Here is a 17,099-nt window from a genome sequence, read left to right as displayed (position 1 = left end):
AACAAGCAGCAGCAGAGCCATGGAGGACGTGGAGATAGCTTCCTGCACAGGGGCGGCCGCCAGGTTAAAAAGACCCATACAGCCTCGCAGTACTACACTCGCGCATTGTGGATCTTGTAGTTCAGGAAAGAGGCCTCTAGAATCCTCAGCCAGAGAGCTCTTAGGCCCCGCAGGACTACGAACTCCAGAATGCAATAGGAGGCAGTTCTTAAAGTGGAAGAGCAACGCTTTAGGAGCGTAATTGATACTCTACAACAGCCACAAGCGCTTTGGATTTGAATTTCCCGCTCTTTGGGGCTGGGAGGACTCCCTCTGGCCACGTGGGGCCCCACCGACCCTTCAGTGCGTCCACATTGGGGAAATAACTCGGTTTGACACGGCTTCAACTCTTTCTGGCTCCATGTTATGAGTTCTGGGAATTGGAGTTTGTTGTGGCCCCAGAGCGGAGCTGAGAGCCAAGCCAGTTAAAGCGTTGCCAAACCGGGTTATTTCCCCAATGTGGACTCAGCCTCAGAAGCACTCACCTCACTCCCGCTGCTCCGCTTCCCCTTCGAAGTCTATCTCAATGCCGACCTCCTTCACAAGCGCATGCGCAGAACGCCGGCCCCCGTGTCGGCGATCCTAATTGGTCCATTGGAAGAAGCGGAGAAATGGCTCCTCAGCGCCACCTACAGGCCGCCGCGTAAAAAAGAAAAGAACGCTCCTATTGGTCCATTGGAAGCAGCGATGAGATTGCTTTTCAACGCCACCTACACAACGCCCGGGAAACCGTTTCCTCCCCGCCTCACCAAACTCTCGGCCTCTCAGAGCTTTCTTTGGACTCCATCTCCCACAATCCCAAGCCACTGGTCAAGATGGCTGAGGCACCTGGGAGATGAAGTCCGAAACGAGTTTAAGCGTCAATGCGAGAAATATCACCCCCACTCTCGAGTGGTTCACAATCCCTATAATAATAATAATTAATAATAGTTAATAATAGTTAATGAAAATTAATAATATAATTATTAATAATAATAAATTAATAATTAATAATTTAATAATAACAATAATACATTAATAATAACAATAATATTTAATGATAATTAATAATTATAATTAACAACACCAATAATAAATTAATAATAATATTTAATGATAATTAATAATGATAAAATAATAATAATAATAATAATAATAATAATAGATCAATGATTACAATGACGTACTCAGAGAAAACAGTTTTAATCGAAACAGTAATGATAGATTTAAGATGGAGGAAAAAATAGACAAAAAAGGACAGGATGAATAGTTATATTATTAACACCAAGCATTGTCAGATTGGGAAGAAGAACCAAGGAACAAAATGTATGTAAAAATGGGGGGGAAATCGCCTTCAAAATGAATGTTTTTTTCTTTAAATAGGATATGTGCTTTCATTTTATTGCCTAAGCCAAAAATTGTTTTTCTTTGAATAATGTTATGCTATATTTTTCAATAATAATAATAATAATAATAGGTTTTATTTATATCCCGCTCCCCCTTTGGCCCTTTAGGGGTTTGGACTTCTACTCCCAGAAGCCCCAGCTAGTTTGAGCAATGCGTAGGGATTCTGGGAAGTGTAGGCCAAAACGTCGAGAGGACCACAAGGCCCGATTAGCATTTGCTCCGCCCCGTTAAGCATTTGCTCCGCCCCTGTAACGATCCCGCGCATGCGCCTTGGGGGCTCATTTGTTCTCATTTCCCGTCGTCCTCTGCGCGCTATAAATTCTGGAGTGCCGCGTCGGCGCGTTCTTTTCGCGGCGCGTCTTCGACGAAGTAAGTATCTGTTGGAATCAGAGGGTTACTGTACTTGAGAGAAGCGGAAGGAAGGGCGAAGGTGGGGGAAAAGGAGGAACTCCATCTTAGATTTCGACACCATCCTTGTACATTCTTCTCCCTTAAGTTTCATCTTTTCACGGACAGCACTTGGGAGTATATTTTAATAAAAGCTCCAAAACGCACTGCAGAAATAATCCACTTTCAGACCGTTTGAACTGCCCTGGTTTAGTGCTAGGGGACCCTGGGAATTGTATTGTGGCCACACCAGAGAAGGCAAAATGTCTCACAAAACTACAGTTCCCAGAATTCCCTAGCATTGAGCCAGGGCAGTTAAAATGATCTTAAACTGGATTGTTTCTGCAGGGTGTTTTAGAGCAAAGTAGGTTATTCTTACAAAAATTGTGGATGATGATGATGCTTTTATTCCTCTTTCAGAGAATCCTATATATATATATATATATACACACACACACAAATACATATATTAATAAATATTAATTAAGGTATATTAATATAAGTAATTTATGTATATTAATATATATTTAAAATATATTAATATTAATTAATGTATATTAATTAATACATGTATATGTGTTTTATATCTATCTATATATATCTGTTTTCTATACCAACAAATCCCATGATTCGATAGCATGTGGTGGTCTTCTAGAAATCCTTGTCTCTGTTACATTAAAAGGCCAACTTTAAAAGGCCAACTTTGCCATTGTGTACCTTGTTTGTGCCGTATTAAATTATAAGTGAAACAGGACTGGTTAAATAACAATTATTTATGCATATAGAAAAAACAACTCGCACCACAAACCAGGACAAATCACAGAAATATACATATACAGTGGCCCCTTGTTATCCGCTGGGGTTTGGTTCCAAGATCCCCTGTGGATAACAAAATCCTTGGATGCTCAAGTCCCATTAAATATAATGACATAGCAAAATGGTTTCCCCTGTAAAAAATGGAAAATCAAGGTTTGATATTTGAAATTTAAGCTTTTTTGGAACATTTTCAAACTGTGGATGCGTGAATCTGTGTATAAAAAATCCGTATATAAGAAGGGCTGACTGTGTGTGTGTGTGTGTGTGTGTACACACACACATATTTAAATACCAGTGTTGTTGAGAGCCCAAGAAATCCTAATCCATTAACAGTACTTCCATCTCATATACTCTCTTTCTAATTTCCTATAACCTCCATTCCCACACTTTCCTTTCATTCTTTCTATTGAGGGTTTCAAAGATCGGGTTTCAGAGTAAACTTAGAGAAGGAATGGTATGTTAAAAATGTTCATGCCATCCCACAGTGCTTTTGGCTGGCCACCTTTTAGCTTTATAATGTATGAAGCTCAGTGGCAGTGGCCCCCACTGGTGAGAAGACCTTTTTTGATGCCTTAATTAAGATGAATACAACATCTGAATTAAAGATTGTCCAACAAAATGCCCAACAGTCCCTTGATAACAGCCTGTTTGCAAACTTACTTTGCTCCTCTTTAATATTAAATACAAGAATAGTATCCACAGCTTGAAAATATTCAAAAAATACATAATTACATAGGCATACCTCATTTTTGCCATTTTAGATGAGGGGCACCATTTCAGTATGCCATTGCATTTAATGAGACTTGAACATTTGCGGATATTGGTATCCATGGGGGCTCCTGGAACCAAACCACAGCATATAACAAGGGCCCACTGAGTTTTATCAAACATGTGACTGATATCTGAGGCGCTTTACAGACTGCCCAAAAGGGCGGTCTGAAAAGCGCCCTCATTTGCTGCGTGGAGGAGCCTCAGCGGCCAAACTGCGCAACTCCTCCGAGCAGCAAAAAGAAGCCGCTTCTTTTTGCGGCGTGGTAATGACACCACAAGTCACCAATGGTGGACTCAGCGTCATTTCCACCGCGCGACGTGCGGACGCTAAGTGCCCACTATGCCAAGATGGCAGCGCCCATGTAGAATGGGTGCTGGCATTTTGTACACGCTTGGCGCGTACTAGGATTAGGGGCGTCCGGAAAGGTTAGGGTTAGGGGTGCCCGTGCGGAACGGGCCTGAGTAACTGATAATACAGTGTGTGTGTATTTTAGAAGTGTTTTACAACACTCACAGTTTGCTCTTGGCCTAATGAACTTCATCCCCCTCTGGCTATGCTGACTGGAGAATTCTGTAGTCCAAAAAAGTAACTGTTCCAAGGGAGATGCTAACAGTACTGTGTGCCTTCAGGTTGCTTGGTGACTTAGAGCAACCTCATGATTTTTTAAAAAATACCTTTATTCAAATTTATGCACCACATTAAAACATAATTGCATTCAAAGGAAACAGAAACACATCTACTTCAAGAGATCTTACATAAACTACCAACCCTACATTTCTTTCCTTCCAACATTGCATTCCAACTCCCTGTCTCCATTCCCATTCTCTCTATGTACTTTCTATCCCTACTTCTCCTTATCTCTTCCATCTTTAACCTTCTTTGTTTCCTTATTTTCTCCTCTCCTTCTCTTCCCCACATATCTCTGTTTACCTCAACTCTTCCCATCTCGCCCTTCCTCTTCATTCTTTCTTTTCCCCTTACCTTCACTTCCTCATACATTTTTGACATACTCGTACCTTCTATTTACACCTTGCATCATCTTCTGCTATCTTCTATACCTAATTGCTATCCATCTCTTACCATTTCTTACATACCATCTTCCCTCCTTGCCATTTCTAGGAATCTTGTTTCTATTTCTTGACTTCTTATCTACCTTAGTTCTATCAGGGCAACCTCTTGCTTTTCATAGGGTTCTCTTAGGAAAGGGATAACTTTGATGGTTTTGCCACCATTTCTCCCTCTGAAATCCATCCAAAACTACCTGGTATTTTGTTGGTGGTCTCCCATCCGTGTACTATTCAGGGCTGACTCTGCTTCCAAGATGCCTCTGTCATGAAGAGGTGGTGGCTGTGCAGCATAGATTGAACCAACAGGGATACCTGGAGAAGTTGCTTTCTCTCAGCTCTGTCCATGTGATGTCTGGGAGCATAGATCCTTGGGCTCTGTGATGTATAGTCCCCTTCCACACTGTTGGAGAGCAAGCTGAACCCCTGCGTTCTGCAACCTGCATATTCCTACTGCTTCTCTGAGCCTTTTGGCTGTGACTGAGGAGATAAACCATGCAGGAGACATTACTCAACCAATTGCATTCTGTTTAAGTTGTTTGAATGGTTTCAGGTTGTGCCTGTTTGTTTATACTTTGTGTGGTAAGTATGTTGAATGCTCTCCTCTTTTTGGCATGATTTAGCTATGTGATTCCTCGAGCTTGAAAATATATATATATACGGTATATATGTATATGTATATTGGAAAGCACTGGCTGGCACATTCTTGAATCTGTAGTCCAAAAATGTAGTATTTCCAAGCTCTTGCTCCACTACTGAATTGCAGGATTCAGCATAATTGTCAGGAGTCCGTAAATGAGGGGACAAGCAGTGTAGTATAGAGTGCAAAGGTAGGGAGACGTAGATTTGTATCTCCACTTGGCTGCTGTAAAGCGTACTGGCTGACTTTGGGGATAGTCACTGTATCTTGGCCTAATTTATCTCATAGGGATCTGATGAAATGGCTGGGAGAGTATTGTGATTCTTGAAGGACAAAGTAAAATACAATTAGGCGTAGCCGTGTTTTATATTATAGCATACAGGGCAGTGGAGGATGGGAAGGAATGATTACTCTGCAAAAAAATGGAATTGGGATGTGAAAGGCAAGTACATAACTGTTCAGGACTAACTCCTTAGAGTTGAGAGGTTCTTTAAGGTATTTTGCTTTCTCTTGCATGTACCAGGTATTTAGTTTGCTGTGTCCTGTTGCTCTGGGTCCTCAGGAAGGATTTAATGCTGTTGTGCCCATTGAATGTACTTGCCAAAAGTGATGGTCAGACTGATGGACAACATGAATTCTGCACATGTCAAGAGTTACCCAGGTAGTCTTGCTTTGTCATTTCCTTCTGATGCGCTGACACTTTTCTAGTGGCTAGTCTTGGCAGTAGTCACTCCATTCTGCAGTGAGTAATGTTCACACTAAAAGTGGCTTAGAATTGTATATTTAGATATTACTTAATACAAAAAATCTTGGAAACCTGCAAGTGATTCAGATACAGCAGTAATTCCAAATCTACCATCTGTCTTTTCCAAATTTGGAACACTTGTTTCAGTAATAAACATAAACCTACAATTGGACTGGGTAACTGGCAGCTGTGACAAGTTAGTTGTGAGGTGGTAAGGCAAAATTGGACAAACTGTTTACATGGCCATAGTTTGACTCGAAAGGAAGGTGTTAATTTTGTATATTTTTGTTTGCAGTACCTGAATGCATGAACTACATAATGGAAATTATTTCTGCAAGGTCATTTATTTATGCTCCCAAGATTGATAAAACAGCCCTGACGCAGCTTATGCTATCCTTGTAAGTATAAGACTGACATAATAATGCATTTTAAAAATAGGTATGTGTCAATAAAACTAGTAGTTAAGGCTAAAAAAATGAATGGCTGAAAAGTCCCTTAAAGGCATGGGAGATCAAAGAATGTTCTCTGTTCGGTCCTTGTCTAGGAGAGGGATTTCATAACTTGGAGTATCAGCACTGCAAAAATCCCCTTCCTGCAGCCACACACTACAGTCCGCCTTTGGCTTATGTGGGGATCCGTTCTGGCCCCCCTTCTGTGTAAGCCGAATACCGCGCATGCTCAAGCCCCAATCAAGTGAATGGGGCTTGTGCATGCGGCGGCGGCGGCGCCCTGAGCACTCCCGCATGGCTTTCCACGTATGGTCAAAGCCATGTATACTCCATTCTCATATACTGTTGACTCTGATCATCCCGATACTATGTTGGCTGAAGTGAAGTCAAGAATTGGAGGTGGTAGTTTGGCTGGTTTAGCAGCTACAGAAGTGTAAGCAGTGCAGATTCACCCAATGGGGATACCTGGAGAGGTTGCTCTCTCAGCTCTGTCCGTGTGGCGTGTGGGAGCACAGGCCTTTTGGTTCCATGACGTATAGTCCCTTTCCACACCATTGGAGAGCAAGACGGGCCACCTCAGGTCTGCAGCCTGCATATTCCTACTGCTTCTCTGAGCCTTTGGGCTGTGACTGAGGAGACAAACCATGCAGGAGACATTGTTTTGCTTCTTGTGTATGTTAGTATGTTGCCTTGTGTGGTGAATAGAACCTCAAGCTGACCAATGAGAAGGCAGCTAGAGCTCAGCCAATCAGGTGCTTGCTGAAGAATTGGAAGATTCTGTGTGACAGTTGGTTTGTTCAGTTAGGGTTGAGAATTCTGAGGGTTGGGATTCTGACGGAGGGGAACAGTTAAGCCTGAGAGAAGGGTGTGTGTCCCAGGAGTTCCTGGGGGAACAGATTGGAGTTGATGATAGACCACGGAAGGGTCTGATAAGTCCAAAGTGGGACGGTGTTAGGTACAAGCTGGACTCTGAAATAGGAGTTTGGTCAGTTTGTATTTAGAAAGATAATAGTGCCTTTGTGGCTGAGGTAATATTAACAGTCAAATAACAACTTGTAACTAAATAACCAAGTCTAAAGTAAGAAGTCAACAATAACAACTTTGAAACCAACTTACAGTTTATTTTCTTGCCTTACAATAAACTTATTATTTAAGAAATACGTGGCCAGTGTTTTACAATCAAACTATGCTACCAAACAGTAGACAGCATAGTGTTGGCCATCATAGGAGAGACTTCTGGGTGGACGTCACATAAATTGGTGGCAGCGGTGGGTTAAATAGGCCCAGGGTACTGTCATCAATAAAACTTAGTGGTGTGCGTTAACACCTTGTGTCAGTTGTCAGTGAAGTGTAGCATTTTCCAGGAGTTTCTAATGTCAAATTCCATCTGCCACTGTTTGTAGGGCCAGTGGTCAGAAATGGTAGGAGTTTTATGCCAAAACACCTGGAGGGGCAGAAACTTGAAGGAGACCATTGATTCCCAAACATTTGAAGTGGGACCTCCTTTTGAGCTATTTTGTAAAATAGAAAATAGCTTCCCTAGAAATAGAAAATAGTATTGCATTGACAGGTAACCATATGTGTGTTTTCTTTTTCATTTTAGGTGTTACACATACACATATGTGTGTGTGTGTGTGTATTGAAGAGAATGTAAAGCAAGGCATACTGGGAAGAAGGAACAAGCATATTTTATTATGCAGCCCACCCAAAACCAAGTTGGAACCACCGTGCAAGATATGTTTGAGATGTTTGTTTATTCATTGTACATTTCTCTTCTTGCATTCTAGAAGCATTGAAAGCTTATACAAAGCAAGTACAATGGCTATTCCTAAAATAAGTGTGTGACATTCTGCAAGTTCAAGGTATTGATGGGAATTTTTTGTTTTTGTTTTATTCTTTGTATTGTATAGTTTGTCTTGATCAGAGTAGCTTCTCAGATGTTGGCTTTAAGGGGATGATCACTCAGCAGGTACAATATGCTTATGTTTAGACAAGTATAAAATACACTGGTGGCAGTTGGTCTTTTCTAGCAAAATTTGTCATTTAAAGCATATAAACTTTTTCAAGCTGCTTCATGTGACAAAGTTGGTAAAATCACAGCCAGGGGGAGGAAAATGATAGTGTTGTGGTTCTAGAATATTTTTCCAAGATGTTACAGGACATGTCTGTAGATGAAAATCAAGCTGTTTCCTGTAACACACCAAAGCAAAAATGTAGGTGTAGAATCACATTCCCTCAGCCTTAGAGGATGGCAATGGCAAACCCCCTCTGAAAAAACAAGTTGGAAATGACTGGAAGACACCCAACAATCACAAAATAATTTTGACTGTTCACTTGAGATGGCCATACTTTCTGAGTAGAAAAAAAAGGGTTCAGGATTCATTGATATCAAACCTATGGAAGCTGTAGACAGTGAATATCCAATTTACCTGTGCAAATGTGATTGTACTCCTAAATACATCTCAGATGGACTTTGTAGATTCTTACCATTTTATCTGTTGCCTAGGTTTTGCATGATTGTGCTTGAGTTTTTGACTGAAACAATGGATTTTTGCTTCTTTTTGGCACATACTTGCTCCTTCCTTTGACATTCCATTGAAAGGACTAGTAGAGTGGTGTTTACAGGATCACAGAAGATTAAAAATCCACTAACAACCCATTGATATCGTTCTTTTATCAGATCTCTTCAAAGAAAAAGGATAAGTTGTACTGATCAGTGGAACAGACGTGTAGGAATGAAGAGACCGGTCAAAAATAGTAATGAAGGAAACAATACAATAGAAGAAGTGAAGGGATTTGAAACCCAGCAAAGCTGACCAGCCTTTAAATCACTCTGCAGTGACAGTGTCCACCCCATCCTCCCTAAGCATGTGTACATGCTTGCTACCCAAGGCAATATTCTTAAATCTGATGAAATGAAATGGTCTGTATACTTTGTCAAATAAAATATGCTACTTTTTATTACAAAGTTGTCAATGAAGCTGTCTCCTTAATTAGATTATCCTGTTCTTTCAAAAAGGAAAAATAGCACTTTCCCTATTTTAGCTGAACATCACTGTTATAGATGAAGCTAATCAAGTGATAGCTTAGAATGACCCAGTTGGAGCTTAGGTTTACATGCTTATGGTTCCATCAGTGTGCTGTGAAAGCTGGACTGGACTTTACAAGTAGCATGTTTATAAAATGAGATCAGAAAGCACATGAGTGCCATACACGATGCCAGTCTAATTTGTGAAGAAGACAGCTATTGAAGCCCAAGTGTTATCTATTGGTTTTTGTATAGTTTTTGGGCTATGTGGCCATGTTCTAGAAGAGTTTATTCATGACATCTATGGCTGGCATCTTCCACAGATGCTGGCAAAACATCAGGAAATACTCTTCTAGAACATGGCAGCATAGCCTGAAAAACCCACAAAAAGCTATGCATGCTTGCCATGGAAGTCTTTGACTTCACACCTCCATATCTCTTTGGAATAGTAAAATACCAAAAAGAATCCATCTCTGATTGTGAGGGGATATGCACTACGAACTCTTCTAAAAGAGTTAGGTCTGAAGAAACCATGGTGAAACATATTAAGTTAGGTTGGCAGTAACAGCTATTGCCATAACCTAGTGGCTGCATGGTGGGCTACCTTGATCTGATTTGGGCTAACCTATGTGCCTGTTGGGCAAGCCTGTTTTTGTTCCTGAGACTGAAGCTGGAGGTGGACCTACTCCCATAGGAGCCATGCAAGCCTGATAGTTTCCTACGTTCATGGTCAAGGGCAATCCGTCTAACGCCTCCTCCCCATTAAGTCCAATGTTCTTTCTACCCTGTCAGCAGAGATGATATGAAATTACCTTACTCCTTGCCTCCACAATAACAGGAGTAGGGTGCTGAAACTGAAAACCAACTCCTTCCTCTATTGTCTAGAGGTTTTCCATTTTTTTTGTGAGATTGGTGACATTTTAGAAGGCTTGGTCCAAGATCCTTTGGTAAGTTTTGACAAGGCAGTGAGTAAAGGTGACATAAGCAGCATTGTCACCTCCAACTGGATCTATTGGAAAATGGGGTCCAAATCCAGGGTAACCTTAAATCCAGAAGGAGCCATCTGCAAAATCTGAGGAGGATTCATAGTTCTTTTTCTTCGAGAATTATCTGCACATGGTGGTATTTGCAGTCCAAAAAAGTAGTTTCTCTAAACAGCTGTCTTTATCAAAAACAGTATTTCAGAAGAACTGTGTTCTTTTAAAAAAAATTCTGTTAAGCATACAGTTGGACACAATGTGCTGTGAAGTTTAGGGCAAATAAATTGCAGTTGGAAATGGGGAAAGAGTTAAACCCAAGTTATCCATAAAATTAGGGCATTAAAATTGAATTTTTTAACAGCATTAGCATGCAGGAAGCCTGGAGTAATCTCTAAAAGCAGTCAAGGATTATCACACATCTGAAAAACACTGCTTTTGGCAGCAAAGGGTGATGAGGCAGCAGGAATAGATGGGTTATTCTGCTGCTAAAGGCAGATTCATAAATTAATTACTGCTGTCAAGTTCTTGTATAGTTCTTACTGACTACTGCCAGAAGCCTACCACTGATAGTGAAGAGCAAAGTAGTTTAGTGATTTAGCTGAGTATGTGTGCAGGAGTACATGATGGAAAATTTGTACTGTTGGAAAATCTGCACAGCAAGAAGTATAAATAACCAATGGACACGCTAGAGCTGGGAGGGGAAAAATGCAAACTTTTTTCTAAAAAAAATTTATTCCATAAAATCTTGTTGATAGGAAGGCAGATATACAATGCAATGATTTCTTCTACAGAGATTTTATACACCGTAACAAAGCAGTTCACGTCTAGAGTTCAGCAGTGCCCATCCCTTGGCCTACAATGATAGCTTCTTGCACCATTACCAAGAACTGTTAGAGGAACAAGGCCAAACTCCATTCCTCTACTCCATGGAAAATATTCATTGCACCCCTGTGCTCCAGTACACAAAAGGGGCAAGGGATAAAGAGAGAACATGAGGTCCAACAGGTTAAGGGTGGAATAAATGCAAAGGTTTGAAGATAGCAGTTGAGTTTGGGATGCCTTGGACTCCTGGGCTCACATCTAAAATGACCAGAAGCAATAGTTATGTAGAAGACAGTTCCAGCATGTTGAAGCTTTTCACATCTTGATTTAATTTCCATTAGTCCCCATGGAAATATCAGTCATGACCAACTTTGATTTAAATTCATTTACTCCAGAGCAAGGAAAAGCTTTGGCTCTACACACATTTTGTACATCATCTCCCACTAGCTCCAACCAGTATGGACCACTGTGGGAACTGATGTCAAAATGTCTGGCAAGGCAAAGGTTCCCAGTCCCTGAATTAGATAGATCTAACTCAATAATAGCTGAAAATCCATTTTCCCTGTAATGGTTTGTCAGCCTTTGGCCCTCCGGATCTTGTCAATATCCACTTTTCAAGTCCCTGATCATTGGCAGGAGCTGGAGTTTAGAACATCTGGAGGGCCGAAGTTCCTGTACAACTAACTAGTAAAGATAACAGAAGCACTGCCCTCCTTTTCCATCTGGTCCCTGCTTGTCAAAAGGTTTGGCCACTAGGGAGGCATTCGCAGTATAGACACATAAAGGCCTCTTCTCAAGATAAGGAAGCATAGCATTGTTTTGGATATTGTTTTCAGCCCTACATTTACCTGCTAGCCACTGATATGGCATTTGCACTCTACAAGTGAGACCAACGGAGGGAAGAAGAAATGTGATGAAACGCAGAATCAGTTACATCCTTGCACCCAAATCCTCTATATTTGTCAATTGGTATCTTCATCCTCTATATCCCAACCATAAAAATTTGATAAAAGAGATAACATATCTCCTGCTTTATTTTAACGTCAGTTTTAAGCCCTTTTTAATCATAATAAATTTAGAACTTTCAGTTAGTTTTGCTACCCGATTAAGAAAAGGCAAATTCCACTCTGGCTTTGGAAAGTTTTGTTTTAAAGAAGCCATGATTTAAAAATAAAAACAAAAATCCACACCACTGCTTCCTGGCAGAATTTGTTTCAGGATTTATGGTTCCCGTTTCACAGGCCTAAATGTGTATACAAGAAACACAAATGAGGTCTCTCAACAGCATTTGGGGGAAGAGGCCATTGTTGCCCATCATAAAATTAAAAACATTTTCTTCCTCACCATAAGTTGCAGATATGCCCCTACAAATCCTCCACAGTATGAAATAGAACCGGTCAGTGTATTAAGTACATCAAAAAGACAAACAAAAAATCTCAAAAGATCTCTATCAAAGTGTCCATTTCGTGATAGGACTGCATGTTGAAGTTTCTTTTGTACAAAGCAAACACACACATACAAACTCTCTCACACAAGCCTCCTGCCCACTGGGTTCACACCCTGCTCCAATATTATCTCTCTTCCTTGGGGGAGAAAGGGCTATAAAATGGATGAGTCCATATTATTTACAGCAGAACAGAAGAAAGTGGGGCACTAACCACACATATATTGGAGCTGTCCATGGCTACACACAAACAAGGGCATATTGCTGTATTATCTGAGGTATATCTGTTTTTCATTTACTTTTCCTGTGTGATCTGATGGCACTCAATGCAAACTTCTACCAATGAAAGGCTTCTTTTGGACAAGATGCTGTCCTATCCCTCTCCATTCCCTGGAGAAGAAAGTGTCGTTTCCTGGATATGTTATGAAGGCAAATCTTGAGTAAGCCTCTAGAGTCCTCTTTGACTTGGCAGAAGAAAACATCAGGAGTTCCAGAGCTTCTCTTCCTCTGGCATGTTTTTTTAAAGGTTTAAGGCCGATGAAATCTGGAACAGAGATTAAGAAAATTATATAGCAATTTCAGAATGGCAATGGTTATGGAGCCGAGCATGGAAAAACTACATTTCTGCACTCTTTATCTTCCAGAATCCCCTACCAACAAAGCCACTGGCCATTAGGATTCTGGGAGTTGTGTTACCAAGCTCTGCTTTAGGTTAATGGTAGTGAAATTGGTGGCTCACAGATTGGTGCCAGTATACAAGCCATGGCACTCTCCTGCTCTGCTGAGAGTTTCCGGGAAACTATATGAATACAATAATATGTCACAAATATGGTTCATAGGGAATTAATTGCACTAAGGCAAACTAGATCTAAGGCCAAGTCTACAGCTGAAAATAATCTGCTCTTTCTCTATCAGGCAGGATATGGAACTGCAAATACAAGTTGCAACTAATTAGCACAGATCCTGCCTCTCAAGGAGAGGAGACAACCCAGAATTGGGGCCTTTTCTCCACTGTTGGAAAACTGCTGGTTCACCACCTCAGATATCTTGAGGAGCACTACTTTAGAGGTATTTGTGTACAACACTGAGGTGAGGCTTAGGCGTACACAACAGCTGTGGTGTTCTAACTGCACACTGATGACCTTGCAAGAGAAAATCTTTTTTTTTAATCATTAAGCTTAAGTAATTAAATCTTAGGGCCTGCTATTAAACATTCTATGATTTCAGCTGCTTCAGTCCCACTGTGTATATGCTGTCATTCCAACAGGATGTTGTCCAGAGCTTCTGGTTAAAAGGCAGACCCTGGGAAGTTGTCATGCTGCTTGCCTTGCTGGTGCATAAATTTATTTCCTAGCTGCAGGTAGGTGAAGGCTATTTAATTATGCATTTTCTAAGTGTGGAAATCCTATAAGCCACCTATGGTCCTCCAGATATTTTTAAATATGTGCCATCATCTCTGCCCAATAGCTCTACGTCTGGAAGTCCACCAGTTCCCCACCCTGTCCTATGGCAAAATAATCACAACAGCAGGCTGATGCCCTTTGTACCTACCGTGTGAACTGCTTGCTTTCCTCGTGGACTTCCATTTCGGAGCTTTTGAATTCATTCAGTTCCTTCCGAATGGCCGCCTGGGCAAGAAGACAAAGAAGTCCCATCATATCAAGTCCCAGAAGGCAGCCTGCACCCTTACCCTCTCCAGTCTTTGCCAACCAGGGATCCCATCACTGCATCCAAACTTTAATATGTGCCATCATCTCTGTAGTGACAACAAAAGGCTGTAGTGACAACAAAAACTCTTTCATCATCCATTCATATCCACTTTATTCTACTAACTAAGGTAGACCCGATGGAAAACACTCTCCCATAAAATAATGTAGTTGGTCCATGTCTTGCAGTTCCTGCAGGAAGCACTCAAACAGGAAACTCCACACAATGGCTTAAAGAGGCATTTTACTTCCATTTATTTAGTCAAGAAAATCCTTCTTTAAGCCTCTGTGATGTTTTCTATTTGAGCACTCTCTAATCAGGAGACAGAATCAGAGCAAGGAAAGAATGGCAAAACTGCCAAGCAATGCAGGATCTGGGTAAACTACATTGTTTTATGGGGGAGGGCTTACCATGAGGCTTATCTTAAGTTAGCAGGGGGAAAAAGCATATGAATATATAAGCTGATGTTCAGAGTTTTTGTAATCACTACAGCATTTGGTTGCCCTTTCCCATGTTATTTATCACAGAAAGCATCAGTACATGTGTGCAGTGTTGCAGGGATCACAAGATGCAATAGGAGTGAGTTCTGGTCAGGATCCAGAAGGTAGAGAACACGAGAACAAAACCTGCTGAACTACTCACACACATACACAAACACACAGGCCTACTTTTAAATGTGTCATTGTTGATTGTGTATGATCTTTAATGTGTAAAATGTTTTACAACAGGAGTGGGGAAATAACAGGCTCTAGGGTTGGAGTAGCTCTCCTAAGGTCCCCAGTCAGTTCTCTGGGATCTCCGCAAAATCATGTCTTCAATTCCGTGACTCCATCCTTTGGTATTTACCCAGCATTTGAACAGGATTTCTCATCCTTATTCTAACAGGTTAAAATGCTTCTCCTAAGGCTCTGGCAGTGGGACTTTAAATATGAAATATGATGGTATTTTTGGTATTACCTGTTTCCTCTGCTCTGCCCCTAACTGGAATGTGGTCCCAAAGAACATCACTAAAGATGTTTACCACCCTTCCTTTACAGCAAAGCTGGAGAACAAGGAACCATGCCAATCTCAAAGCCTTTAGGAAGGGGGGCAGCAAGTATGTAGCCTGGGCCATCCCAAACACCCCTATGGCCTCTCCTTCAAGGAGAGGGACTGGCCTCTCCTTCTAGGCAGGGACTGGCCACTGGGCTGACTTGTCTTTGTTGTTGCTGTGTGCCTTCAAGTCATTTACAACTTATGGTGACCTAAGGCAAAACTATCATGGGGGTTTTCTTAGTAAGATTTGTTTAGAGGGAGTTTGACTCTTTCTTAGGCTGTGTGACTTGCCCAAGGCCACCCAGGACATTTCCATGGCCGAGCAGAGGTTGCCTCCAAAGTAGCAATCTGACACTCAAACCACTACGCATCACTGGCTCTTAGCACTTGCCTTACTATTCATTTTCTAGCTGCAGGTGTCATGGCCAGCCAAGAGCAGGACACGGAGGACGAGGAGGCGGCCGTGGCTCCTCAAGTGCAAGAGGAGATGGAGGCTATACGAGGTCCCAGTCCTGCCCTGCCAGACCCCAGCCTTGATCTCCCAGCCCCAGGAGTTGAAGCTCAGCCAGGGCCTAGTTCTGTGGAAATCCCTCCTAAGGCTCAGCAGCCTAGTGGTGACTCTGTGGAAGAGCCAAGCATGGAGGTTCCTTCCTTTAGGCAGAGGAGAGCTGAGAGTTCTTGCGTGCGTCAATCCAGGAGGCTTGCAGAGAGGCAAGCTGCTGATAAGCCACAGCTGGCACAAAGGAGGGCATCTCTAATTTAAGCAGCTGGGGAACGCTGACCCTTTGCCAGCAATTATTGCAGAATCCTTCACTGTGATTGCTGTCGGCACTGGTTCCTTGTTTCCTGAACCCTTGTCTGTCTTGTATCTACGACTTTGGAATGAACTGGACTATTGCTACCTTCTGGCTGCCCTGACCCTGGACCGAACTGACTTCCATGACCTCTGGTATCGTGACCTTGGCTTTGTTTGTGGCTTGCTTCTCTCGGACTCTAGAAAGGTCTGTTTCCCAGCTCCTAGTTAGCTCTCTTGCTGAGCCATCACTATCAGCGTTGGTTTGTGTGTATGCTGGCCGCAGTCCCGGACAGCAAGAGGCAAATCCTATTTAGTTATGCATTTAAAAATATTGCACTACACCTACTTTTCACTTCACTACAATGGCTAGACACCCTCATTATAGTCTAACCATAGTATCTCCAAATTTATGGCTATAGGTCTGGTTCCTTCAGATATTCTTGGACTCTGATCAATTCCAGCAAGCACAACCAACTCTAGATTGAAAAATTCTACCCATGATTTCAGAAAAAAAGGTGGGATTTCAAGCAAATGCCAAGTGACATCATGCAAGAGTCTTGAGAGGTTGCATGAAGAGAACAAGAGAAAAAAGGGATGCTATTTGAGAAAATGGCATCGTTGGTTGGGTAAAAGTGATAGAGCTGGAAACAGAGAGGTATGTATTAGGATATAAGAGTGTAATGAAATGAGATGGATTGGGTCAAGAACATTTTATGTCTCACCTTGTCAGCAGGGGTTAGTTTTGTCCATGGCTTGTCTGCTCGTCTGTCATAGTCCTGGGCATCTGTTACCTCCACATATTCATTAAACCTCAGAATCTTCCTTGCCTGCAGTTCAGCCACAGTAGGCCTTTGACTAAGCTGAAAGGCAGAGAGAAAGTGTGTCTTAGAAGCCAGTCATGTGGTCTGCTATGCATGAAAAAGTGGATCCCAGCATGATATTCATACCACAGCAATGTCTAGTGTGACAGCTTTGCTTTGCTGTAGTAA

General features: G+C 41.7%; 1 protein-coding gene, 1 long non-coding RNA gene and 2 other non-coding genes across 14 annotated transcripts in view; 3 read left to right on the top strand and 1 right to left on the bottom strand.

Moving 5' to 3' along the window:
- Positions 1-1,757: 1,757 nt before the first annotated feature.
- Positions 1,758-9,269, top strand: LOC149305159 (uncharacterized). Of its 2 annotated transcripts, none has more exons than XR_016271857.1 (5): positions 1,758-1,794; positions 5,628-5,765; positions 6,145-6,247; positions 7,902-8,160; positions 8,979-9,269. It is a non-coding gene; the product is annotated as an uncharacterized LOC149305159 (long non-coding RNA). The 2 variants fall into 2 exon arrangements; XR_016271858.1 differs by having other exon boundaries at positions 1,760-1,794; positions 8,086-8,160.
- On the top strand, positions 4,767-4,974 carry LOC149305161 (small nucleolar RNA SNORA73 family). The gene has a single exon (XR_016271926.1). It is a non-coding gene; the product is annotated as a small nucleolar RNA SNORA73 family (small nucleolar RNA).
- Positions 6,751-6,957, top strand: LOC149305160 (small nucleolar RNA SNORA73 family). Its single transcript, XR_016271925.1, has one exon. It is a non-coding gene; the product is annotated as a small nucleolar RNA SNORA73 family (small nucleolar RNA).
- A 1,750-nt stretch (positions 9,270-11,019) lies between the features above and the next one.
- Positions 11,020-17,099, bottom strand: part of PHACTR4 (phosphatase and actin regulator 4) — a 144,495-nt gene continuing 138,415 nt past the window's right edge. For all 10 annotated transcript variants that reach the window (XM_089479291.1, XM_089479292.1, XM_089479295.1 and 7 more), the window contains 3 exons: positions 16,833-16,970; positions 14,124-14,200; positions 11,020-13,116 (listed from right to left, as the gene is read on the bottom strand). In XM_089479291.1, the coding sequence (XP_089335417.1) occupies positions 13,101-13,116; positions 14,124-14,200; positions 16,833-16,970 (231 nt within the window). In that variant the 3' untranslated portion in view covers positions 11,020-13,100. The remainder of the gene's footprint in view (positions 13,117-14,123; positions 14,201-16,832; positions 16,971-17,099) is intronic.

Source organism: Sceloporus occidentalis, unplaced genomic scaffold (assembly GCF_023333645.1).
Source record: "Sceloporus occidentalis isolate IW3139 unplaced genomic scaffold, rSceOcc1.0.p SCAF_13, whole genome shotgun sequence".
NCBI lineage: Eukaryota > Metazoa > Chordata > Lepidosauria > Squamata > Phrynosomatidae > Sceloporus > Sceloporus occidentalis.
Note: the sequence above shows the minus strand (reverse complement) of the source record. Positions and strands in the feature narration are given on the sequence as shown.